The sequence below is a fragment of the Doryrhamphus excisus genome, linkage group LG5, assembly GCF_037039965.1.
Source record: "Doryrhamphus excisus strain RoL-2023G ecotype Guam linkage group LG5, RoL_Dexc_Guam_v1.1, whole genome shotgun sequence".
Lineage (NCBI taxonomy): Eukaryota > Metazoa > Chordata > Actinopteri > Syngnathiformes > Syngnathidae > Doryrhamphus > Doryrhamphus excisus.
Window position 1 is genome coordinate 5,061,222 of NC_136361.1, and position 25,973 is coordinate 5,087,194.

The 25,973-nt window shown below is 39.6% G+C and overlaps 1 protein-coding gene across 2 annotated transcripts in view; it reads left to right on the plus strand.

The window, feature by feature from the left end:
• Positions 1 to 25,324, plus strand: part of cntnap2a (contactin associated protein 2a) — a 350,688-nt gene extending 325,364 nt beyond the window's left edge. For both annotated transcript variants that reach the window (XM_058059946.2, XM_058059947.2), the window contains 6 exons: positions 69 to 305; positions 3,019 to 3,152; positions 12,048 to 12,141; positions 20,055 to 20,309; positions 22,721 to 22,792; positions 24,113 to 25,324. In XM_058059946.2, coding sequence (XP_057915929.2) covers positions 69 to 305; positions 3,019 to 3,152; positions 12,048 to 12,141; positions 20,055 to 20,309; positions 22,721 to 22,792; positions 24,113 to 24,312 — 992 coding nt within the window. In that variant the 3' untranslated portion in view covers positions 24,313 to 25,324. The remainder of the gene's footprint in view (positions 1 to 68; positions 306 to 3,018; positions 3,153 to 12,047; positions 12,142 to 20,054; positions 20,310 to 22,720; positions 22,793 to 24,112) is intronic.
• Positions 25,325 to 25,973: the final 649 nt, after the last annotated feature.

Below are 25,973 nucleotides of genomic sequence, written 5' to 3' on the forward strand. Positions count from 1 at the left end.
GAAAAACATGTTATTGCCTTCTCGGTAATGAATTCAACTTGATAATATTCTTCTTCACGCCACTGCAGATGTTGGAGGCTTCTTTGAGGCGGGAACGCTGGTCAAGTACAATCTTCTCCCAGAGGGTACGGCAGGAGCCATGAAGGACTCCAAGGTCATCACACATCACTTGAAGCCCCTGCAGGAAGTCAATTTAACCAAAGAGGAAGTGGCGTTTAGTTTCAGTACATCCAGTGCGCCGGCTGTTTTGTTGTATGTCAGCTCCAGGACGGAGGACTACATGGCATTGGTGCTGAGACACAATGGTGAGTTCATGGTAAACCCACCATTTTAGTTCTTATTTGCTGATTTTTGAGGTTATTTCAAGTGGTAAACATCATTAAAAAAACAGATATGTTTCCATAGATCAACACAGGACAATTTCTTTAAAAACTACTTCCTTTTGTAGGAATAGTTCACTACTATACAATACAACTAAATATAACTAAAGTAAAATTACTGTCTTTTTTAGTATTAAAAATATACCAGACATTGTTCTATATTGAAGTAAATTTATGTTTTCTGTTGTGTTTTTTTATATTTTAATATAAAGTGAATGGATTTTTTCCAATAACTACTGTATAATACAACTAAATAAAACCAAAGTAAAATTACTCGGTCTTTGAAGTAGCAAAATGTGCCACACGTTGTCCTATACTGCGGTAAAATATGGTTTGTGTCAAGTTTTCTTATCGGGGCTAATGCACAGTGGAAGAAATTCTTCTAAGAATAGTTGTGCTATTGTATAACTAAAACTAAAGTAAAATTACTCAGGCTTTGTAGTAGTAAAAATATGCCAGGCGCTGTCCTATATTACAGTAAATTCTGTTTTATGCTATGTTTTTTTATGTGGGTGAATTAAATTGTTCCAGGATTACTTAACTACTGTATAATACAACTAAATAAAACCAAAGTATAATTACTCATTCTTTGAAGTAGCAAAATGTGCCACACATTGTCCTATACTGTGGTAAAATATGGTTTGTGTCAAGTTTTCTTATTGGGGCGAATGCACAGTGGAAGAAATTCTTCTAAGAATAGTTATGCGACTGTATAACTAAAACTAAAGTAAAATTACTACTAAAAAGTAAAAATATGCCAGACGCTGTCCTATATTACAGTCAATTATGTCAATTATTTTCCAAGAACCACTGTATAATGCAACAACAATAAAACCAAAGTAAAATTACTCTTTGAATTAGCTAAATGTACTGCGGTAAGATATGGTTTATTTCTGTTTTTTTTGCCTGTCTGGATGGTAAATATCTTCGTTCCCGGGGCTATGTCGAGCTCCAACTCCAGTGAAGCAATCCAATCCAACACCTTGCTAGCACAACATCACTTCAGACAGAAAGATGTTGATAAATAATGCATCGGGAGAGGGGAAAACCATGATGAAGAGTTTTAGTCCTGGTAGCCATGGAATTTTCATAGAATACTAGACTACTGCCTTCAAAAGAAAAATAATGCTCAGTTTTGTTTAATGATTTTTGTAGTATTTGCAGTGATGTACACTGAATTTTCCTGGGAGGGGTTTAGCTACATGAAAAAAATATTTAAAAAATACCACAACAATATTCCAGTCTTACTGCTCTAAACAAGCTTTTTTTCTTAAGAACGGCTGCACATAAAAGGCAGAAATTTTGTAAAAAAAAAATATATATATGCACCCCTAGAGTGTTGCATGTGCTGTTATTTTTCCGACAAATACACCACATTAAACCACATAGGTCAGATTGACTTAAGGGTATTTCGCCTAATCAGGACAAAATTTTGTATGTCCTCTTAGGGGACTGATTTGAGGGCAATTAGTAGAAATAAAATTGAACAATACAAGCAGTTGATGTTTGCTAAATACAAGGATGAAGAGTCTTGAACCAGTCATGATGTGCTATATATATATCACTACAGTGACAGTTACTATGGTAACCATTATGTCATTGTATGGTCATATCACCTTGTACTTTGGTACGTGGCAAAAAAATTAATTACATTTTTTTAAATAAAAAAATTCAAAATTAAAAAAATAAAAATTAATAAAATAAAGTAAAATAAAATAAAATAAAACAAAAAGAATAAAAAATAATAAAAAATCATAAAATAAAAAATAAAACTTAAATTATATTAGGAAAGCAGGAAGTGAACAAATGTAACGGTTACTATCGTACCCATTATGTCATTGTATGGTCATATCACCTTGTACTTTGGTACGTGGCAAAAAAATTTATTACATTTTTTTAAATAAAAAAATTCAAAATTAAAAAAATAAAAATTAATAAAATAAAGTAAAATAAAATAAAATAAAACAAAAAGAATAAAAAATAATCAAAAATCATAAAATAAAAAATTAAACTTAAATCATATTAGGAAAGCAGGAAGTGAACAAATGTAACGGTTACTATTGTACCCATTATGTCATTGTATGGTCAGATCACCTTGTACTTTGGTACGTGACAAAAATAATTTTTTTATATAAAAAAAATTAAAAATTACTAAAATAAAGTAAAATAAAATAAAACTAAAATAATAAAAAAAATAAAAAATCATAAAATAAAAAATACAACTTAATTTATGTTAGGAAAGCAGGAAGTGAACAAATGTAACAGTTACTATGGTACCCATTTTGTCATTGTATGGTCATATCACCTAGTATTTCTGTGCGGGACAAAAAATTACAAAATTAAGAAATAAAAAACCTTGAACTGTATTACGGAAAGCAGGAAGTGAACAAATGTAACAGTTACTGATTGTAAAAGTACCAGATGGAGGGGTAGGATTTAATAAGCTTTGCTTCTTCCTACTCCTTTTGGACATGTGGAACTGTGAACTGATTATGTGATGCATTCAATTGTAATCTGATGCATATTAAAATGAAATTAAACCATTACCATTACCATATTTGTATAATCATGCTATAACTGAATGGAATAATTCTATTGCATAATTCTGAGTCAAAAGCTGCACCTTTTGTGTCTTCAGGCTCCCTGCAGGTGCGGTACAACCTGGGCGGTTTGAAGGAACCGTTTGTCATCGATGTGGACCAACGGAACTTGGCAAACGGACAACCGCACAGCGTGAATATGTCCCGCGTTGAGAAAAGCATCACAGTTCAGGTGAATGAAATCCAACTGAGACGTTGTTTTGGTTGTTTTAGCTGGGAAAAAACGTGCGCTTAAAAGCACGTAGGAAGAATCAGCGGTGGCTTTGGATGAGTTAGGGAAGGGAGCTTTGTGCCGCGATGACACGGCTTGCCCTCTGCCACTATTAATCTACTTCCAGTGGACCGACAAGAAAGCTTCGATCTGTGTATGTGTATGTGTGTGTGTGTGTGTGTGTGTGTACGTTGCTCCATTGCGCATTCTGAGTTTGTTTGCGTGCTCTCAAAATGTTGTGCCACTAAATAGCTTAGCGCCGATCAATGAAAGCCATGCCTCAGTCAAGGAGCGACAATTCAGTCACGCCAGCTCTAAGCGTGCGCTTAATGGCGACTGCGTCAGAGATTGTAAGGTTAAGCCGGGGTTCATCGTGGACACCTTCACTCAGCTAAGTCGGTTTTTCACCGACTTCATATTATGTCAGGCTCAGAAATGATTGCCAAAAATATGTGGATAAATGAGTAGATACAGTGAGGTTACCCAGCATACCTTGCGGGTTGTAGATTTGGGTGTAGTCTCCGTGTCATTTTGATACTTGCATGTATTTCCATACCGTTACATTGTTTTTGTCTGTCTTCGGGCAAGAGGCGGGGCACACCCTGGACTGGTCACCAGCCAGCCAATCACAGGGCACATATAGACAAACAGGACAGGAGTAAAGAAAACTGAGCAATTATTTATTATCATATCATATAGATGATCATTTTATGAATTTTCCTACATTCATTCATTTTTTACCGCTTATCCTCACAAAGGTCGTGGGGGGTGCTGGAGCCTATCCCAGCTGTCTTCAGGCAAGAGGCGGGGTACACCCTGGACTGGTCCCCAGCCAACCTTTGTTGCCTCTAATATAATAAAATAATAATCATCCATTCATTAATTTTCAACAGTATGACTCATGGTGTCATCTTACAAACAACATCATCACACAGCAACTTAACACCCAAAAGGTACTATTCATTCATTCATTTTCTACTGCTTATACTCACAAGGGTCGCAGGGGGTGCTGGAGCCTATCCCAGCTGTCTTCAGGCGAGAGGCGGGGTACACTCTGGACTGGTCGCCAGCCAATCACAGGGCACATATACGTAGACAAACAACCATTCACACTCACATTCATACCTATGGACAATTTGGAGTCGCTAATTAACCTAGCATGTTTTTGGAATGTGGGAGGAAACCGGAGTACCCGGAGAAAACCCACGCATGCACGGGGGAGAACATGCAAACTCCACACAGAGATGGTCGAGAGTGGGATTGAACTCGGGTCTCCTCGCTGTGAGGCCTCTGCATGAACCACTTGTCCACCATTTTTAGTATACGTAGTTCCTTACAGGATCGTTGTCGTCTCTACTGAACAATGGCAGCACACTTTGTCTGTTTACGGAGGTGTTCAAAAGCACCGTGATGCTGGGGCCAGGAGGTTGGGGGGGGGGGCGGCTACACAACTGAGTCACTTTTTGTTGCCTCTAATATAATAAAATAATAATCATCAATTCATTCATTTTGAACAGTCTGACTCATGGTTTCATCTTACAAACAACATTAACCTCATCACACAGCAACTTAACACCCATTAGATACCATTCATTCACTCACATTCATACCTATGGACAATTTGGACTCGCTAATTAACCTAGCATGTTTTTGGAATGTGGGAGAAAACTGAAGAAAACCCACGCATGCACGGGGAGAACATGCAAACTCCACACAGAGATGCCCGAGGGTGGGACTGAACTCGGGTCTCCTAGCTGTGAGGTCCGCGTGCTAACCACTCGACCACCGTGCAGCCCGTATTGGTATAATATTTTCAAAAAAAGCTAAATAATATTGCAGATGTACAGTATAAAACTTTAATTATCATGCTCATCGTGTCCTTTTCCCTCCACCCTCCACTCGCTGTATCTCATTGCACGTGGATGACGTACAACCTCACCTCGAGTGGACTTCCATCACCTTCACTCTGACAGGGGGAAGAAATTAAACTGAAATATCCAATGGAAATCTCCTTCCTCCCTCCCCCCCTCTCTCTCTCTCTCTCAGCAAATCACATCCTGCGGCCGCTGATCACCCCGCCGAGAGCACTTGAACATAACGCATGCCTTTATCACTGGCACAAAATGAATCAAACGCACACACACGCTACGTTTTCCACCATCTTACAGTAGCTTGGCTTCTTCCACAGTAGCAATATCGATGTTTAGCACCGGTATACCTAAACATGGTGGGTGAAGGCTGAAGTCGAATTCAGCAACTTATTATTATTTGAAATATCATCACGCATCTCTGAGATGACGAAGATGCCGTGTAAAGCACAATGTCAACACTAGGAGTCTTTAAAAAACATAACAGTAGATGCTTCTTCAGATAAATAAGCATATTTATCTCTAAACAGGCATAGACAAGCTCTCTATTTCAAGGTGAGGCCTGTTTTGTGTGTCTGCTGCCCTCAAGTGGCCGTTTATATTACTTCATGCATGTTTTTTTTTGGAGCTGAACACATGAGTGAGGATGGCAGGCCTGCAGATGGATCAAACACAATTTCCTGGCTAAAAAGGGAGACTGGAGGAGTTTTCCTTGAGGCGGCAGAAGCTTCAAGTCAAGACAGTGAGACTCCCTGGGATTAAAAAACAAGAATAATCTAACTAGAACCACAATCATAAACATATACAGTAATCTTTTTATTTAGTGTATTATTAGTGTTGCATAGAGAATAGTAACTTAAAGCACCATAAACAATAGTCACACAATTAGGGAGCCAAGTTGGAGAACAGGTTGTCCACACACAAGCACCGTCTCGCCATGGTACAGCCCATGGAGCCAATCAAATGGAGATATGCCCAATTGTCCCGCCCCTAGCTTGAGAAAGGGCTTCCGAAAACAAACACAGACAACCGGGATAAGGCAGGACAAAAACCAGCGCAGCATAAGGTGGAACATTACTATTAGAGCCCTTTATAACAGAAATAGCACCCCTATAGTCACAGTTGCACTCATATTACCCAATGTAGTGGGCATTTAACGCATAAATAAGACTCATGTTTTGCTGTAAATGTGTGAGGAAGGACAGGAAGTGACTTGGGGGGTTCAGAGTTGAGTTTTGACTCGGTGGGTGTTACACCAGAAATCGATCCCCCACCAAGTATTCGCCCACAAATATGGCTGCCGACCATTCAGGATCCTCCAAGTGAGCATAAGCGATATAGAAAATGAATGGGAAGTCAATTTTATGTTTAACATGCTTAATTTAGACAAATAAATACCTAAGAATTATCATAAATTTGCATATTTTTACTAATGATTGTCCAAATTCAAGCACAAAACAGTTTTTTGAATAACTATGATAAAGTCAAGTAAAGTAAAAGTGGCTCTGATTCTTCTACTCCTTTTTAGATCAGCCATGTTGTTTGGCCTAGAGGCAGTGTCACTGTCAATAGCAGAGATGAGGATGCTGAGGTTCTCATTGAGAGTGACCGGGATGGATAGGATCAGGAACGAGTACATCAGAGGGACATTACATGTTAGAGGGCTTGGATGGAGGAGATTGATTTGCTGTGGCGACCCCTGAAGGGAAATGCCCAAAAAAGAAGAAGTTTGAAAAGTGCAATGGCCACAATAAAAGGCCACCCTAAAATATACCAATATTGGCAGGTACTGTCAGGGTGCTTAAGGTTTGCACGTTGCCTAACTCTAACCCTAACCTTTTTCACAAATGTGTGATACCTAAAACAGCACAGCCTTTTACTGTGGCCAGTCTTTACATTTTTGCTGTTTGCCAATATTGGCAGGTACTGTCAGGGTGCTTAAGGTTTGCACGTTGCCTAACTCTAACCCTAACCTTTTTCACAAATGTGTGATACCTAAAACAGCACAGCCTTTTATTGTGGCCAGTCTTTACATTTTTGCTGTTTGCCAATATTGGCAGGTACTGTCAGGGTGCTTAAGGTTTGCATATTGCCTAACCTTTACCCTTTTCACAAATGTGTGACATCTAAAACAGCACAGCCTTTTATTGTGGCCAGTCTTTACATTTTTGCTGTTTGCCAATATTGGCAGGTACTGTCAGGGTGCTTAAGGTTCACACATTGCCTAACCCTTTTCACAAATGTGTGATACCTAAAACAGCACAGCCTTTTATTGTGGCCAGTCTTTACATTTTTGCTGTTTGACAATATTGGCAGGTACTGCCAGGGTGCTTAAGGTTCGCACATTGCCTAAGCCTAACCCTTTTCACAAATGTGTGATACCTAAAACAGCACAGCCTTTTATTGTGGCCAGTCTTTACGTTTTTGCTGTTTGCCAGTATTGGCAGGTACTGTCAGAGTGCTTAAGGTTTGCACTTTGCCTAACTCTAACCCTAACCTTTTTCACAAATGTGTGATACCTAAAACAGCACAGCCTTTTATTGTGTCCAGTCTTTACATTTTTGCTGCTTGCCAATATTGGCAGGTACTGTCAGGGTGCTTAAGGTTCACACATTGCCTAACCCTTTTCACAAATGTGTGATACCTAAAACAGCACAGCCTTTTATTGTGGCCAGTCTTTACATTTTTGCTGTTTGCCAATATTGGCAGGTACTGTCAGGGTGCTTAAGGTTCGCACATTGCCTAAGCCTAACCCTTTTCACAACTGTGTGATACCTAAAACAGCACAGCCTTTTATTGTGACCAGTCTTTACATTTTTGCTGTTTGCCAGTATTGGCAGGTACTGTCAGAGTGCTTAAGGTTTGCACTTTGCCTAACTCTAACCCTAACCTTTTTCACAAATGTGTGATACCTAAAAAAGCACAGCCTTTTATTGTGGCCAGTCTTTACATTTTTTCTGTTTGCCAATATTGGCAGGTACTGTCAGGGTGCTTAAGGTTCACACATTGCCTAACCCTTTTCACAAATGTGTGATACCTAAAACAGCACAGCCTTTTATTGTGGCCAGTCTTTACATTTTTGCTGTTTGACAATATTGGCAGGTACTGTCAGAGTGCTTAAGGTTCGCACATTGCCTAACTTTAACCCTAACCTTTTTCACAAATGTGTGATACCTAAAACAGCACAGCCTTTTATTGTGGCCAGTCTTTACATTTTTGCAGTTTGCCAATATTGGCAGGTACTGTCAGGGTGCTTAAGGTTCACACATTGCCTAACCCTTTTCACAAATGTGTGATACCTAAAACAGCACAGCCTTTTATTGTGGCCAGTCTTTACATTTTTGCTGCTTGCCAATATTGGCAAGTACTGTCAGGGTACTTAAGGTTCACACATTGCCTAACCCTTTTCACAAATGTGTGATACCTAAAACAGCACAGCCTTTTATTGTGGCCAGTCTTTACATTTTTGCTGTTTGCCAATATTGGCAGGTACTGCCAGGGTGCTTAAGGTTCGCACATTGCCTAAGCCTAACCCTTTTCACAAATGTGTGATACCTAAAACAGCACGGCCTTTTATTGTGGCCAGTCTTTACGTTTTTGCTGTTTGCCAGTATTGGCAGGTACTGTCAGAGTGCTTAAGGTTTGCACTTTGCCTAACTCTAACCCTAACCTTTTTCACAAATGTGTGATACCTAAAACAGCCCAGCCTTTTATTGTGTCCAGTCTTTACATTTTTGCTGTTTGCCAATATTGGCAGGTACTGTCAGGGTGCTTAAGGTTCACACATTGCCTAACCCTTTTCACAAATGTGTGATACCTAAAACAGCACAGCCTTTTATTGTGGCCAGTCTTTACATTTTTGCTGTTTGACAATATTGGCAGGTAATGTCAGAGTGCTTAAGGTTCGCACATTGCCTAACTTTAACCCTAACCTTTTTCACAAATGTGTGATACCTAAAACAGCACAGCCTTTTATTGTGGCCAGTCTTTACATTTTTGCTGTTTGCCAATATTGGCAGGTACTGTCAGGGTGCTTAAGGTTCACACATTGCCTAACCCTTTTCACAAATGTGTGATACCTAAAACAGCACAGCCTTTTATTGTGGCCAGTCTTTACATTTTTGCTGCTTGCCAATATTGGCAAGTACTGTCAGGGTGCTTAAGGTTCACACATTGCCTAACCCTTTTCACAAATGTGTGATACCTAAAACAGCACAGCCTTTTATTGTGGCCAGTCTTTACATTTGTGCTGTTTTTGTTGACTGTAAGTCTAAATCATGTATTTGATCTGCACAATAATGCAGCCCATTGGCTAATGATGTGCTATGCAGCTTCTCTGTCTGTGATGGATTATTACTGCCCCTTAGTTCTCATCAGGGAAACTAATAATACCCAAGACTTTGAATTGATCCATAGAAAGTCATGAAGCCCATTTTTCTCGAACTTCCCCTTTACTGTTACTTATTTCGGCCTTGAAGGCATCAGCAACCCCTTGGGGTGGAGGAGGAGTTTATCAAGTAAATGGTTCAACATAAAGAAGGGAATCCCCATAATGGTGGTCGTAATGGACAAAGTTTGGTCAAATGAGGTTGGCGCACGGTTTTTGTTGGGGTTTTGGGACCTGGACCACATCTCGCGTGGCCGTGCAGCCAATTTGTTTTTGCAGATAAAAGTAAATAAGCACTGTGCAATTTAATCGTGCCCCATTATCCCGCCTTACAGTCGGCGCGGAAAACAAAAACCCTCACAATGCTCCGTGGAGACCACCTTTTTGGAGGGAATCAAATTAGTGTGTGTGAGGGGTAAAATTAGCTGGTGGGGAAATGTGTTTAGCACACACACACACACACACACACATGCATCGGTGCCTCTTGGTTTCTATCTAACACAGAGGTGTCCAAAGTGCGGCCATGGGACCACTTTTGTCCGGCAGCTCATTTTTTATTGACCCACAACATAGCATAAAAATAAAATTAAGTAATTATTAATGGGCTATGTTATTACATATCAAACACAATTAGCTTGCCTTTTTGTACTTTGAATTTTGCTAAAATCTAAATATGATGTGATGTCTAATATGCTACACTAATAATGTTCGGTTGGACACACAAGCACCAGACAGTCACCTTTGTTGCCTCTAATATAATAAAATAATAATCATTCATTCATTCATTTTCAACAGTCTGACTCATGGTGTCATCTTACAAACAACATTAACCTCATCACACAGCAACTTAACACCCAAAAGGTTACCATTCATTCATTCAGTTTTTACTGCTTATCCTCACCAGGGTCGTGGGGGGTGCTGGAGTCTATCCCAGCTGTCTTCGGGCACCAGCCAATCACAGGGCACATATAGACAAACAACCATTCACACTCACATTTATACCTATAGACACTTTGGAGTCGCTAATTAACCTAGCATGTGTGTGGAATGTGGGAGTACCTGAAGTATCGAGTACCGGAGTACCCAAAGAAAACCCATGCATGCACGGGCACAACATGCAAACTCCACATGGAGATGGCCGAGGGTGGACTAGAACCCGGGTTTCCTAGCTGTGAGGTCATGCCCGCTAACCACTCCACCACTGTGCATGAAATATTTATTTTTTTAATATCATTTAATAAAAATTAAAATCTTGATTGCCAAAACAACAGGTGTTTATTGCATTATTGAGTTATCCAATAATCCCTTAAGGGCTACTATCATAAATTACAGCTAGCTACCCCAAACTCAGCTAGCATCACCACGAAACACACACAACCTTACTATGACCTTATTATGTCTCTTATATTGGGTAATACAAGTATAAAGGTGACTATAGGGGTGTTGTTTTACGTCTAGAGGGCTCTAATAATGTTAAAAATGTATTGAAAAGGTTTTCTATTCTTAAACTACACAAATATTTGAATCGTAAATAAGGAAACCTACGTCACAGTCGAGTCTGGAATTGGGTATGAGTAACATTTATAGTTTTATTTGAAGATATTTACATCTGTACAACTTCTGTACAACAAAAAAAAACACCAGTATCAGTAAATATGTCCTATTGTATACTGGGTTTTATGTTGTTTTTACCTCTAAATGCATTCTATACATTGAGTGTAGACATTCAGTGCTATTTACTTCATTTATGGAACATCTTCAAATAGTTAAAGAATATATTTAGGAACTGTAACATAACAAAAAGTCATATTTTCTATCCGGTTTTGCCTCTTCTGTGTGGACTTTTTGGTATGCGTTGCTGGTGGAAGCTCAGATGCGGTCCTCTGGCGAGCGCGGAGAAGAGTGTATCAGAGTCAGGGAGGCTGAGGAGCATCTTTTATTTCTGGAACTCACACACACACACACACACACATACACACACACATACACATACAAAGCAATTTGTGAGCCTGAAATGATCCCCGTCAATAGCGGCAACGGCAACGGCGGCGGCGGCGGCCTTCAAGCTCATTAGAAACTTCGGTGGAACAGCAATAACAAGTTGATTATGTTTCAGGATTATTAAAGCGCCGCACCCCCCCCCCCCCCCCCTTTCACTCTGTCAGCACCTCTGTTCTTTTGTAAACAAGACGCCTGCATGAAGAAGAATTGCTTTGAACTCCATGTCGACTTTGGGAATGACATGTTATTCGTTCATGTGTGCCGATTGATGATAAGAGTTGCTTTTGCAGGCTTTATAATTAAAAACAAATACAAATGGGATGTACCTACAATTTGCACTTGAACTAGATTTACACGTACAGCGACTATGGATTTGTTTAATCATCTGGTGAGATTTTTCTAAGTGAACCACAAGAGGGAGACATTGGGTGCTTAATTAAGCCACACAGGCTCCTCACTGTGCCTGGCAGCCAACTCCCCTTCATCATTTTGTGTACTCTGCTTAATGAAGTACATCCAAAGACCAGGTTGTCCAAACTGCTGCCGTCAGCCCACAAACGCAGATTCTAATTTATTTTCTCTCCTCCTCCTTTGGTTCAGTTGGATCATTACCCTGCAGTCAGCTACACTCTGCCAGATGCCTCGGACACCAAGTTCAACCTGGTCAAGACACTCTTCTTGGGTAAAGTTTATGGTGAGTTTTAAAGGTATTATTGCTGACCTCATTATACACTCACCAGACAGTACATCTATACCTAATATTATGGCTATGAAGCGTGCGGTGTAAGACCATATCATTTTGAAAGCATTGATTCTAAGGACTGCATTGTACAGTCACTCCTACAGACTGCAGTTATATATTATAACCACTAGAGGGTACTGCAGCACTGTCATTACAAGTCTGCTTTATTCCAGATTGACTGTAAAATGGTTGTTTGTCTATATGTGCCCTGTGATTGGCTGGCCATCAGTCCACGGTGTATCCCGCCTCTCGCCCAAAGACAGCTGGGATAGGCTCCAGCACCCCACGCGACCCTCGTGAGGAAAAGCAGTAGAAAATGAATGAATGAATGAATGATTCTAAGGACTGCATTGTACAGCACTCCAACAGACTGCAGTTATATATTGTAACCACTAGAGGGTACTGCAGCACTGTCATTACAAGTCTGCTTTATTCCAGATTGACTGTAAAATGGTTGTTTGTCTTTTTGTGCCATGTGATTGGCCCGAAGACAGCTGGGATAGGCTCCAGCATGTCCGCGACCCTCTTGAGGATAAGCGGAATAGATATTATTATGACGTCATAAAATGAAAAAAAAAAACTAATTATAAAATAATAAATATTTTTTGAAATAATAAATATAAATATGTATATATATATAAAAAATAAAAATGTAAAAAAAATAAATAAAAAATAAAATAGAAAAACAACAGTTTATTATCTACATTATCAAGGTTTTTTTTAAATGAATATAAAAGTTAATGAGTTAATGAACAGTTTGAGATGAAAATGATCATCATCAGGCTGATATGAGGGAATTATGACGTCATAAAATAAAAAAAACTAATTATAAAATAATTTTAAAAAATGTTAAAATAATAAATATATATATATAATATATAAAAATGTAAAAAAAAACTAAAAAATAAAATAGCAAAACAACAGTTGATTATCTACATATTTTATATATTTTAGACTGAATATACAGTACAAGGTTTTTTTAAATGAATATAAAAGTTAATGAGTGAATGACCAAATAACAGTTTGAGATGAAAATGATCATCATCGGGCCGATATGAGGGAAATTCGACATCATAAAATAAAAAATAACTAATTATAAAAATAATACATATTTTTTTATAAATAATAAATATATATATAATATATAAAAATGTAAAGAATATTAATAAAATAGAAAATAGAAAAACAACAGTTTATATCTAAATTTTTTTATATATTTTAGACTGAATGTACAGTGCAAGGTTTTTTTTTAATGAATATAAAATTTAATGAGTTGAAAGTTCTACATCAGGGAAGGAAACGTGAACAAAAGCATGTTGTTCGATTCGAAGCCTCAGAGACAAAGAAGGTCATACACGGCCGAGCCATCGTATGCGTTGTGCGTGGGAAACAAAAGACGTCGTGTTTCGCACTGAGCTGAGCGACGTCCCCTTTCATCACTACACACACCCAAAAAAATCATATACCAGGGAAGGCAACATCATATTGCTTTTCTTGTGCGTTTAAATGCAGCTTTTGTGTATAAGATGCTGAAAATAAAGTATGCAAGCGTAGGATGCAAGGACTTTTCCTGCCTACATGAAGAAGATGAGTCACGTAACAGCCGGAGCGGCAGACACGACCCGGCCCTGAGCGCCTCCGATGGAAATGAGTGTTAAGGAAATGCATCCACATCTCGCCAAAGGCAATGGAGAAATGGCGTGACAATTTAATCTCGCCATTAGAGGAGCGTGATTGTAGGCTTTAGGGTTCCTTGTACCAGAGTCGGTCTTGTTGATTGCATTTTTACACACTAAATAGTATAAGGCATTCAGAAGATGCATTCAAAGTCTAATCCACTAGGTGTCACTGTGTTCTGTGTAATGTTCACTTAGACACACAAGCACCAGACATGATTGCTGGGGTTTGAATTACCTCACATCAGCCACTATAATCCCTAACACGGTAAGCTCAAATCAACTCTGAACCCCGGGCGTCACTTCCTGTCTGCTTCCCTTACACTTGAACGCATTTACAGCAACTTTTTGATTGGCAGGCCACATCGGGTTGAAAAAAAAATTGGTCAACATAACGTTGTACTTGCTCACAGTGCAACAAAACGAAAACATCCACAACAACTACTACTACAAAATATGTGATAAACAACATTCATTCATTCATTTTCTACCGCTTATCGTGGGGGGTGAAGGAGCCTATCCCAGCTGTCTTCAGGCAAGAGGCGGGGTACACCCTGGACTGGTCCCCAGCCAACCTTTTTTGCCTCTAATATAATAAAATAATAATAATCTGACTCATGGTTTCATCTTGCAAGCAACATTAACCTCATCACACAGCAACTTAACACCCAAAAGGTACCATACATGAATTCATTTTCTGCTTCTTATCCTCACAAGGGTTTTCTCCGGGTACACCGGTTTCCTCCCACATTCAAAAAAAAAACATGCTAGGTTAATTGTTGACTCCAAATTGTCCATATAGATATGAATGTGAGTGTGAATGGTTGTTTGTCTATATGTGCCCTGTGATTGGCTGGCGACCAGTCCAGGGTGTACCCCATCTCTCGCCCGAAGACAGCTGGGATAGGCCCCAGCACCCCCCGCGACCCTCATGAGGATAAGCGGTAGAAAATGAATGAATGAATGGTACCTTTTGGGTGTTAAGTTGCTGTGTGATGAGGTTAATGTTGTTTGTAAGATGACACCATGAGTCAGACTGTTGAAAATGAATGAATGGATGATTATTATTTTATTATATTAGAGGCAACAAAGGTGACTCAGTTATGTAGCCGCCGGACCCCCCCACCTCCTGGCCCTAGTATCAAGAAAGTACATAGTACTTAGTAGTAGTAGTAGTTTTTGAACACTTGAAAACAGACAAAGTGGGCTGCCATTGTTCAGTAGAGATGACAACAGTCCTGTAAGGAACTATACCAAAAAATAACGACTTCCTGTTGCACTTGCCGGACGAGTGGTTAATGCGCAGGCCACACAGCTAGGAGACCCGAGTTCGATTCCACCATCAGCCATCTCTGTGTGGATTTTGCATGTTTTCCCCGGGTTTTGTTCGGGTACGCCGGTTCCCTCCAAAAACATGCTAGGTTAATTAGCGACTCCAAATTGTCCATAGGTATGAATGTGAGTGTGAATGGTTGTTTGACTATATGAAATAAATGAATGAGTATAAATGAGTATAAATCGACTTTAAGTGTGTGTTGTGGTTCTCAAAAACAGATTTTTGCTCATTTTGGGGTTGTCAAAAAATACTGTCTTTAATTAGAATCTAACTTAGTGTTGATTTTCCCGGAATTGAGAAGGAAATCATGAAAAGTTAAGCACCTTTTTAGTAGTGTACTCTTAAAAAAATGCTGATTCATGCATGGAAGAAGTCACTGTAGTGCAAACTCATCCTTTTTTTCAACCTGTTGGGACATATCTGCTTTTAAAGTGAACTCCTGCCAGCAGATGATGACTTTACGTCTATATCTTTGCTCTTTCTTGTCAAGATAACGTTCTGCAACTTCGAAAAAAAGCCATGTTAAGAAGCATGGAGACAGACACAGACGGGGTTAATGCTTTGGAGGATTTGTTATCTACTTGTGTGCAAAGTCATCACATTCAACAATACTGGCCGCATTCCAATCCGTTGTCATGATGTGGCGAATTGATTTCCTGTCTTCCACGGGGGGGGGGGACCTGATGAAATGTCGGCCTTTTTGTGTTATAACCTTTGCACTTCCTGTTGTTATTTTTTTTATTGTGCATCTTTGTGTGACGCCACGCTTCCAGTCCTGATCCGTGTTGATGCTATTCCAAGAACCGTTTTTTTTTTTTTTAAACCAGCTGCTGCTGCTGCGGTGGTGGGGTGGGGGGCGGGACTGCACTGCAGAAAGAGGGAGGGAAGGAGGGATGGAGGGAGGGGTCCTTGCCATTGCACTGAGATCTGCTATCAAAGAGGAGGGAAGCACTGAGCAGGTTAGCCGACACACATTTGACTCCATGTATTGCTATAATTGTATTTACACTTTTGTGTGTGTGTTTTTATAGGATGAAGCGTGTGTGTGTGTGTTTGTGTGTGTGTGTGTGTGTTTGTGTGAGGGGTGTTTACCTGGTTTGCAGTATATGTCACAGTGCTTGTGACTTCTGCAGCTTTATGGCGTCAATATTGGTACTTCTGTTGCAAAATCTGCTATTATGTGCATGTGGAGAATTGCGCAACATGTTGTCACTTTTTAATCGAATTAAAAATTAATCGCGTTCTATGCAAACAAATTTTTTTGTTTTAGTTTTAGTGTATGTGGATATATTTTATTGTGTTTTTATGAATGTCATCATACGGTTGCAGCCCTGCATCAGCGTACGTTTGTTTCCACGGCAACAGTGTGTGATCCCTGCCCTTGTTGTCGTCTCTTCCCTTTTTTAACCTTTTTCTTGTACACACATACTTTACATGCAGCCACACCCTCCCTTTCAGTCCTCCATTTTTTTTTCCTCTCTTCATCCTTGACCCACATATCCGAGCCTCCTTTAAGAGGAAATCCCCCCCAATGCGATCCCCGTACCTACCAGAGTGAATTATTCATGTCACGGTCAACAAATCAAGACTGTGACCTTGTGGTTATTCGTCCGTCGTTGTACGTCCGGGGCTACATCTGGTTTATGATACAGAACCACAATGCAGTCATTAGTGATGACATTAGTGATGACACGTTTCATCAAGTATGTTGCTGTGTTGCATTCATGAGCCGTATGTACATTTGTATTGATTAGTTCAAATCCCCTTAAGGAGCAAAGGCAAGCCAAATGAATGGATTGCTTGAATGTAATAGGAGTGTTATGACAGGCTTTGGCGAGACAGAGTGACTTGTTAATATCCACAGATGACGTCTACCGTTCTAAAGCCCCCCCCCCCCTTGAAACCCTGTAAACCCGGTACCAAGCTTATTAAATGTATCCCCTTCTTCTAACATAACATAACTTTAAAAACATTAATAATAAAGTGCATGCAAGACATTCATTTAAAAACATAACTCGAAGTGCAACCTCTTAACGATGAAACAAAAGTGGTTGTTCTCCCAAGATCGAGGTAAAAATAATTAGCTGATGAATGAAGTCATATAAACATGTTTGTTACTGTTATTATTGTATGTTATTTTTGAATTGAAAGCAAATATTTGTTTTGTGGAAAAATTTAAACATAAAAAATATTTGGTCTTGTATGTTTTTTATTAGTCAATTATATACACAAGTTTATATTTAGCAGCTGTATTCTTAATTAAATAATATTAAACCCTAAACTAAACCCTAACCTAAACCCTAACCCCAACCCCCCACCCCAAACTCCAGCCCTAACCCCTAACCCCAACCCTGGCCCCAACCCCGAGCCCCAACCCCTAACCCCTAACCCCTAACCCCTAACCCCTAACCCCTAACCCTAACCCTAACCCTAACCCTAACCCTTACCCTAACCCCTAACCCCTAACCCCTAACCTTAACCCTAACCCCTAACCCTAAACCTAACCCCTAACCCCTAACCCTAACCCCTAACCCCTAACCCTACCCAAACCCTAACCCTAACCCTAACCCTAACCCTAACCCTAACCCTAACCCTAACCCTAGCCCTAACCCTATCTAGCCTAGCCCTAACCCTAACCCTAACCTTAACCCTAACCCTAACCCTAACCCTAGCCCTAGCCCTAGCCCTAGCCCTAGCCCTAGCCCTAGCCCTAGCCCTAGCCCTAGCCCTAGCCCTAGCCCTAGCCCTAGCCCTAGCCCTAGCCCTAGCCCTAGCCCTAGCCCTAGCCCTAGCCCTAGCCCTAACACTAAGCCCTAAGCCCTAAGCCCTAAGCCCTAAGCCCTAAGCCCTAAGCCCTAAGCCCTAAGCCCTAAGCCCTAAGCCCTAAGCCCTAAGCCCTAAGCCCTAAGCCCTAAGCCCTAAGCCCTAAGCCCTAACCCTAACCCTAACACGTGCCTAACCCTAACCCTGGCCCTAACCCTAACCCTAGCCCTAACCCAGCCCTAACCCAGCCCTAACCCTAGCCCTAGCCCTAGCCCTAGCCCTAGCCCTAGCCCTAGCCCTAGCCCTAGCCCTAGCCCTAACCCTAACCCCCTAACCCCTTACCCCTTACCCCTTACCCCTTACCCTTTACCCTTTACCCCTTACCCCTTACCCCTTACCCCTTACCCCTTACCCTTACCCTAACCCAAAACCCTAACCCTAACCCCTAACCCCTAACCCCTAACCCCTAACCCCTAACCCCTAACTCTAACCCTAACCCTAACCCTAGCCCCAACCCCTAGCCCCAGCCCCAAACCCAAATCCTAATCCCAACCCCTAACCCTAGCCCCAACCCCAACACCAAATCTCAACCCCTAACCCTAGCCCTAACCTTAAACCCTAAACCCTAAACCCTAAACCCTAAACCCTAAACCCTAAACCCTAAACCCTAAACCCTAAACCCTAAACCCTAAACCCTAAACCCTAAACCCTAAACCCTAAACCCTAAATCCTAACACCAACCCCAACCCTATATTTGTGATTAATTTATTTCATATTATTTGAAATTTATATTTATGTTGTGGAAAAAAGAAGATAGAAAATAAAATCATGAACATGTTTTTATATTTAAAATAAATATTTATTTTGTGGGAAAAAATATGAAATAAACAAAATATTGATGATCAAATTATTGTAAAAATGCGTTTTATAACTATTAGACCCCATACCTCAATTAAATGTCTTTATTTTTGTACAAATAGAAATTTTTAATTAATTAATATGTTTGTTTTTTATTAGTTATTAATTCATTTTCATTAATTCATATATATATATATATAAGAAATATATAAAATATAATATATATATAAAATATATAAAATATATAAAATATATAAAATATATAAAATATATAAAATATATAAAATATAAATATATATAATATAAGAAATATATACAAAATATTAAAATAAAAGTATCATTTTTTTGGATTATTTTAAATATATATTGTGGGAAAAATATAAATAATAAATATAGCCAATTATTTATTATCATGGGTCGCATGGCGTCCCGATTGGTTCGTATGTGGGCCAGGAGGTCGGCAAGACCTGAGTTCAAATCTTGGGCATCTCTTTATGAGGGCTGCATATTCTCACCCTGTGCATGCGTGGGTTTTCTCCGGGTCCTCCGGTTTCCTCCCACATTCCTAAAAAACATACATGCATTTTAATATTGAATCCCAAAAATCTGAACAAAGGGAACCTTTTTCAGCAATTTATATTTCACCAACGCCTTATGCAAAGCTGTTGGCCGCTCCATCAGAGACGGCTTATTAGTATTCATGGCCTCGCCTCTGCAGGGATCAACACATGTTCGCGCATACAGCAGAGAGAGCGTTTTTTGTATTAGTGATCAGTATTCATAAAAGTGCTACTTATCAGTATTCTATTCCTGTGTGTTTTCCTCCTCCACAGACTAATATGCATATTCCTCCAGATAAGATATGATTGATAAATACGCTCCCTGTTGCTTTCCAAAGCCTCATTAGAGTAACATTTCAGCTCATTATTATGCACACTCGTGCCCCTCCTCCAACACTCATATAAGTTATATAGGGAGGCGGGGTCAGATGATGATTATGTGGTGTTCGGCTCTGTTCCTGGCAGCATAATCAATAGCGTGCACACACACACACACACACACACACACATTTGTGTCATTTCTATCAAAAGAGAATGAATTTAATTATGTCCGGATATATTAAACCTGCATTCTCTGCATGTGCTGCATGGTTGTGGTGCACTCGTGCACCTGCTCCACATTAAAAAATATGACGTAATACCTCACCCAACCGTGTCTCTTCTTCTCTCCAGAAACGGGACATGTTGACCCAACGGTAATCGAGCGTTACAACACCCCAGGATTCATTGGCTGCTTGTCCCGGGTGCAGTTCAACGGCGTCGTGCCCCTTAAGTCAGCGCTGAGGAGTAGCAGTGTTAGCGCGCAGGGAACGCAGACCACTGTAGCGTCTTACCAGGGGAAATTGGTGGAGTCCAACTGCGGGGCGTCGCCTCTTACCATCCCACCAATGTCGGCCGCAACAGATCCGTGGCATTTGGACAACACAGGTCAGTACGTGGTGCAAAATAAGACGTGCTAAAAGGTGGAGTCAAAGAAGGACAGACTCACATGCCTAGACACTCGACGTTATATTTGAATTAGGTGAAAAGCATATGGAGGACTTATTTACTAATAGTTGTAAAATCAAATGGAATAATGGACTTATAATTTCTGTAATAAACTATATTTTCCTGACAAAAAAGTAGGTTCATTTAGATTTTATTGATTCGTGGTAGGGCTGCACGGCCCTACCGAGTGGTTAGCACGCAGACCTCACAGCTAGGAGACCAGGGTTCAATTCCACCCTCGGGCATATCTCTGTGTGGAGTTTGCATGTTCTCCCCGTGCATGCGTGGGTTTTCTCCGGGTACTCCGGTTAATTATTAATAATAATAATTAATTTGTATTTACAATCATCCCTTGTTAATCATGCTTAATTGGTTCCAGCCCCAATCATGATGAGGGAATTTCCGTAAAGTAGGATAAATGGAATGTTTCTAGTAAGACCATCACCTTTTTTTAAAAAAATTAGAGCCCTCTAGACATAAAATAACACCCCTATAGTCACTTTTTCATTCATATTACCCAATATAATTAACATAATAACAGAAAAAGCTTGTGTGTGTTGCTGTAAATGTGACCCTCGTGAGGAAAAGCGGTAGAAAATGAATGAATGAATGAATACTCATCACAACAGTACGCTTCAAAAAGTAGGGAATAATAATGCCCAGTAAGTATATGATGCTGTTACATTTTCTGTATGACTTCACATTCACTAAACTTCACTTGCCTACTATGCAAAATAATAATAATAATCATCATTAATAAGAAAGAATACAGTCAGAATTACATGGAATATTTGTGTAATGCTACTAGTCCTGATGTGCTGTAAACAAAAGGCTGAAAATGTGTCAAAACTGGGGATGTCCGATAATTATCGGTACCAATAATTATAGGACAATATCAGCATAAAGACGGTTGATATCGGTTGATATCGGTATTGGATGTTTTCCCGATCATACAACCGATATTTTAAAAAATGCTGTATACAATAGGAGATATCGGTATTGGGTGATATCGGTATCGGTAATTAAGAGTTGGACAATATCGGCATATTGGTTTTTCGTCCAAAAAAGCCAATATCGGACATCCCTAGTCAAAACACACATCAATGAGCTGTACACAAATACCCACGGTAACTTAACGGTGTTTAGTCAAATCACTACAACATTCGGTATACAACTTTAGGAGACTGACAAGAATATGTGTGTAAAATTTGAGAAAGATTAGTTAAAAAATATGACCGCCATTAAGCAAAATGTCTTTGCCAGAACTTAGTAACTCAACGTCATTGACTATTTGTCAAATGACTGCACAACTTTGAGGATATCTGTGCTACACGTTTGCTAGCATGTCTTCCTAAGCACTTTGACCTTTCTGTCAAGTGGTAAAAAATTGGAGTACCCCATGGAGTATAATACACAATGCATACATATACACAAACACGCAGTCAGACCTTATTACCGTTGTCTACTGTACAGTCCTTGATGTATTGGGATCGTTGGCAATCCAGCATTTTTTGCTTGGGCCTGGTGCCAAAAGTGCCTTTGGGAATGCTGAGCTATCTCCCAATCGATGCAGGTAATTGATCCGAAAACAGAGTCAGCTTTCCGCCAGCGAGATCAGCATTTCTGCAAGGCATTTTCTATACTTAGAGCCAATCGATAGCACTGATGTAAAATCAGATCACCGTGTACTTGGACGTAGTCTACTACTCATCCTGTCATAAATACGTTATTGGGAAACAATGAATGACCACTCAATGAGGGTGCTTGACATTCCACTTTTAGTTTCAAAGACAAATAGTTGGACTGCATCATTCTATATAAGATGCTTAAAGAATCCATGTGTTGTTGAATACCTGGTATGGATTGGGTGTTCTGGGTCTCCAACCGTAGCTGGGACATGTAAGAATGAAGAGATATTTACGAAGAACCTGTTTCAGGAACCGGAACTTCTTGGGATGCGGGTGTTCTGGTTAAAGACCAAAATCTTAAACCTATTTGTGGGTGATACAAGCACAGAAATGGAAGACCGGTTCACGTACCTTAGCAAGACTTAACTAGTCAACAGACATCAGGGCTAAGCAAGGGTAGTCCCTGAGCAGAAGTCTTCCAGACATTTCCATCCAAGAACAGAGGTCCAAAGTCTGTGACACCTTAGTCATTGATGTGATCCCATGGATACCAAGTCCTTGACGACAGGTCAGATCAAGGAGCCTTGTCTCAAAAAGTCTCCAATAGACTAAATTTTTTGGACTGATGGCTATTGCCAGGCGGTTGAACCAGAAGTCCGTCAGTAGGATCCAACGGGATCAACCTAACCGAACCATCCTTTTTGTTGTTATTTCCTCCCTCAGATGCCGAATTCCCTTTCAATGAGGAGCGAGTGATTCCAGATGGAGTCAACAGAGACTCTGCCATCATTGGAGGTACACTATGTCAAAGTGAAGTATGAACGTGAAGTATGGGGGGTGGAGGGGGTTGACAGAAATTTGTGTTTTTGCGTCAGTATTATATTTATATATTTCTGAGTTTTTCGACACTTGTTTGATGACCGTTATCCTAAAATTGTATCTGAACTCCTTTGTTGTTTGCTAACTAGCTAAAAACCTGAGTGTGAGTGACAGGAAGAAAAGCTCTGAATCACTTAAAAATCTCTAGAACCCGCTAATATACGATGACACATATTTTTCAAGCTTTTTTTTACGGAAAATCTGTCGTATATTCGAAGCAATACAAATTTGTGTTTTTGCGTCAGTATCATATTTCTGAGTTGTTGGACACTTGTTTGATGACCTAAAATAGTATTGGAACTCCTTTGTTGTTTGCTAACTAGCTAAAAACTTGTGTTTTTGGTGTGAGTGATAGGAAGAAAAGCTCTGACTCACTTTAAAATTTCTAGAGCCCGCTAATATAAGATGACACATATTTTTTTATTTTTTTTTTATGGAAAATCTGTTGTATATTTGCAGCAATACAAATTTGTGGTTTTGCATCAGTATCATATTTCTGAGTTGTTCAACACTTGTTTGATGACCGTTATCCTAAAATTGCATCTGAACTCCTTTGTTGTTTGCTAACTTGCTAAAAACCTGAGTGTGAGTGACAGGAAGAAAAGCTCTGAATCACTTAAAAATCTCTAGAACCCGCTAATATAAGATGACACATATTTTTCAAGCTTTTTTAACGGAAAATCTATTCGGAGCAATACAAATTTGTGTTTTTGCATCAGTGTCATATTTCTGAGTTGTTAAACCTGAGTGTGAGTGACAGTAAGAAAAGCTCTGAATCACTGTAAAATTTCTAGAACCCGCTAATACGTATAAGATGACACATATTTTTCAAGTTCAAAATCTGTTGTATATTCAGAGCAATAAAAATTGTCGATTTTTGTATTAAAATAGTGGCTGGATAGTGGTTATTTTGAAGCTAGGACACTATAGACAGATTCCGACCAGAGACTCCTTTCATGTTTATTCTCTGTATTTGAGTAGGAAAACTTTGTATCTGTCTCCATTCACCTTGCACTGATGAGGCGTTCAAGCACACTGCGTATTTGTGCTTTTTTATTGACTATGGCTGCAAAAACAGATGCCAGCTAGGGCAGCTATGTTGGTAAAACCTCATTCCCTGACACCTTAAGAGTCGCGTTGGATGTCAAGTTGACAGTCCAGGATTTTATCTCGATGGCTAATACTCTCATTTTGCTGCGCCGAGTTCACGTTCTTTGTTCATGTCCATTCCATCAGGGATCATCGCCGTGGTCATCTTCACCATCTTATGCACGCTGGTGTTCCTGATCCGCTACATGTTCCGCCACAAAGGCACCTACCACACCAACGAGGCCAAAAGCACCGCAGAACCCGCCGGCGAGTCGGCGGACACGGCCATCATCGGCACGGACAACCCGGAAACCATTGAGGAATCAAAGAAGGAGTGGTTCATCTAAACCGCCAATGACGTGACTCTGAGACAGGAAATGGATTGTAGAACCACACGCCACCTCCAAGATGGAGGTGGCTGCAATTAAATAACCGATTGTGGTCATTTAATTGGACAATAATCTCCCAAAGAACGAATGGGAGAGGCGTGTAAAAATGTTTTTTGTTGTTTTTTTTTTTATATACATCTATATCCAGAGTATTAGAACAGATGGAGGACTCTGCAAAGACTGGAACATGTAAATACTAACCGGCTTGTCCTTTGTATCGTGTTTGGGAGTTTTCCGGAGTCCTTTGAATACTGTATATGACAAATAATTCTATTTACTGGCTCGTGTGATAGAACAGAGTCTTGTTTTAATTTTTGTAACAAAAAAAGATGAAATCATTATGCCAAACAACATTAACGCCGTGTATATTGTTTTTATTATCTTCAGAGTCATAAATGGAAAAAAATCTATATGATCTTTGCCAATGCCAGTACAGTACATATGTATCAAATAGAGTTTTATGTTCAAATGGGATGACATGGGATTGTATGCGACATTCCTGGGTGTTTACTCCCAAGCATGACGGAGGAGTCCGTTTATTCCGCTCAACATGGCAGCTTTCTGTTTTGATTTTATTTGGTCACTTGAACGCTCCATTTGCCAAATAAACACACGAGTCTTACATTTCAAATGTTACGCACAGTGGTTAATGAAGTATCCGTGAAGTAATTTGGGAGAGACAAAAAAAGTTATATTCGATTGGCTTTTTGACGGGAATTAATCGTGCCTTTTGATATGTTGAACCATTTGGCCTTGTCGTCTTAGACCAGGGCTATTCTACCGGTGGCCTATGGGAGAAATCCCACCAACCACGTTCAGTTCAAAACAACGGCTGCCTTTCAAGCGTGGTTTAAGTCGCCCTCGCTGACTTGTTCATACATCATATTAATTGACGATGATTCTTAAAAACAAAGCAGTTTTCAACGAAGTTGAATGGTATTTGTTCCCCTAAAGCAGAGAATACACAACTAACATCTTTCTGTGCAGGAAAAGCGACAAAAATCAGCAACCGTATAAATAAAAATTTTTTTTTTAGCTCAAGTACCCCCTGGAGTGCCTTCAAGTACCCCCAGGGGTCCTAGTACCTTAAAAAAAATGGTTCTTTGACTACCGTGAACATATTTCTCCTGTTTAACAAGATTACTTCATGACTTTAATCATGACAAAACAAAATCAGGATAACATTATCCTGGATCTGAACACTATTCCTTGCATGAAATCTTATCAGTTTTACATTTATTGATTTTATTGGTGCTGAATCCTGCAAAAGATGCTAAACCAGATATGGGCAAAGGTTTCTGAAGCATTTTCCGGTGATATATGTGTCATTTCGGGAATCGTAGGGATCACGTCAGATCAGATCCATGAAGATGAGGCTTTCTACAACAAAGTTCTGCATAAGTCACATGTTTTCTTTTACTGTTTGTTTATGGGTTTTGCCATTTTGCTGAGTGTCTTATTCAGTAAAAACCTAGCAAATGTATGACAACAAATTGTATGACAGCTAAAATAAAACAGAATTAATTGAATATACATTACATACATCCATGAAGTTTACCAGGAACATGCTGATAAATACACAATAATACAGTATAAAGCACCACTGCTATCATTGTATG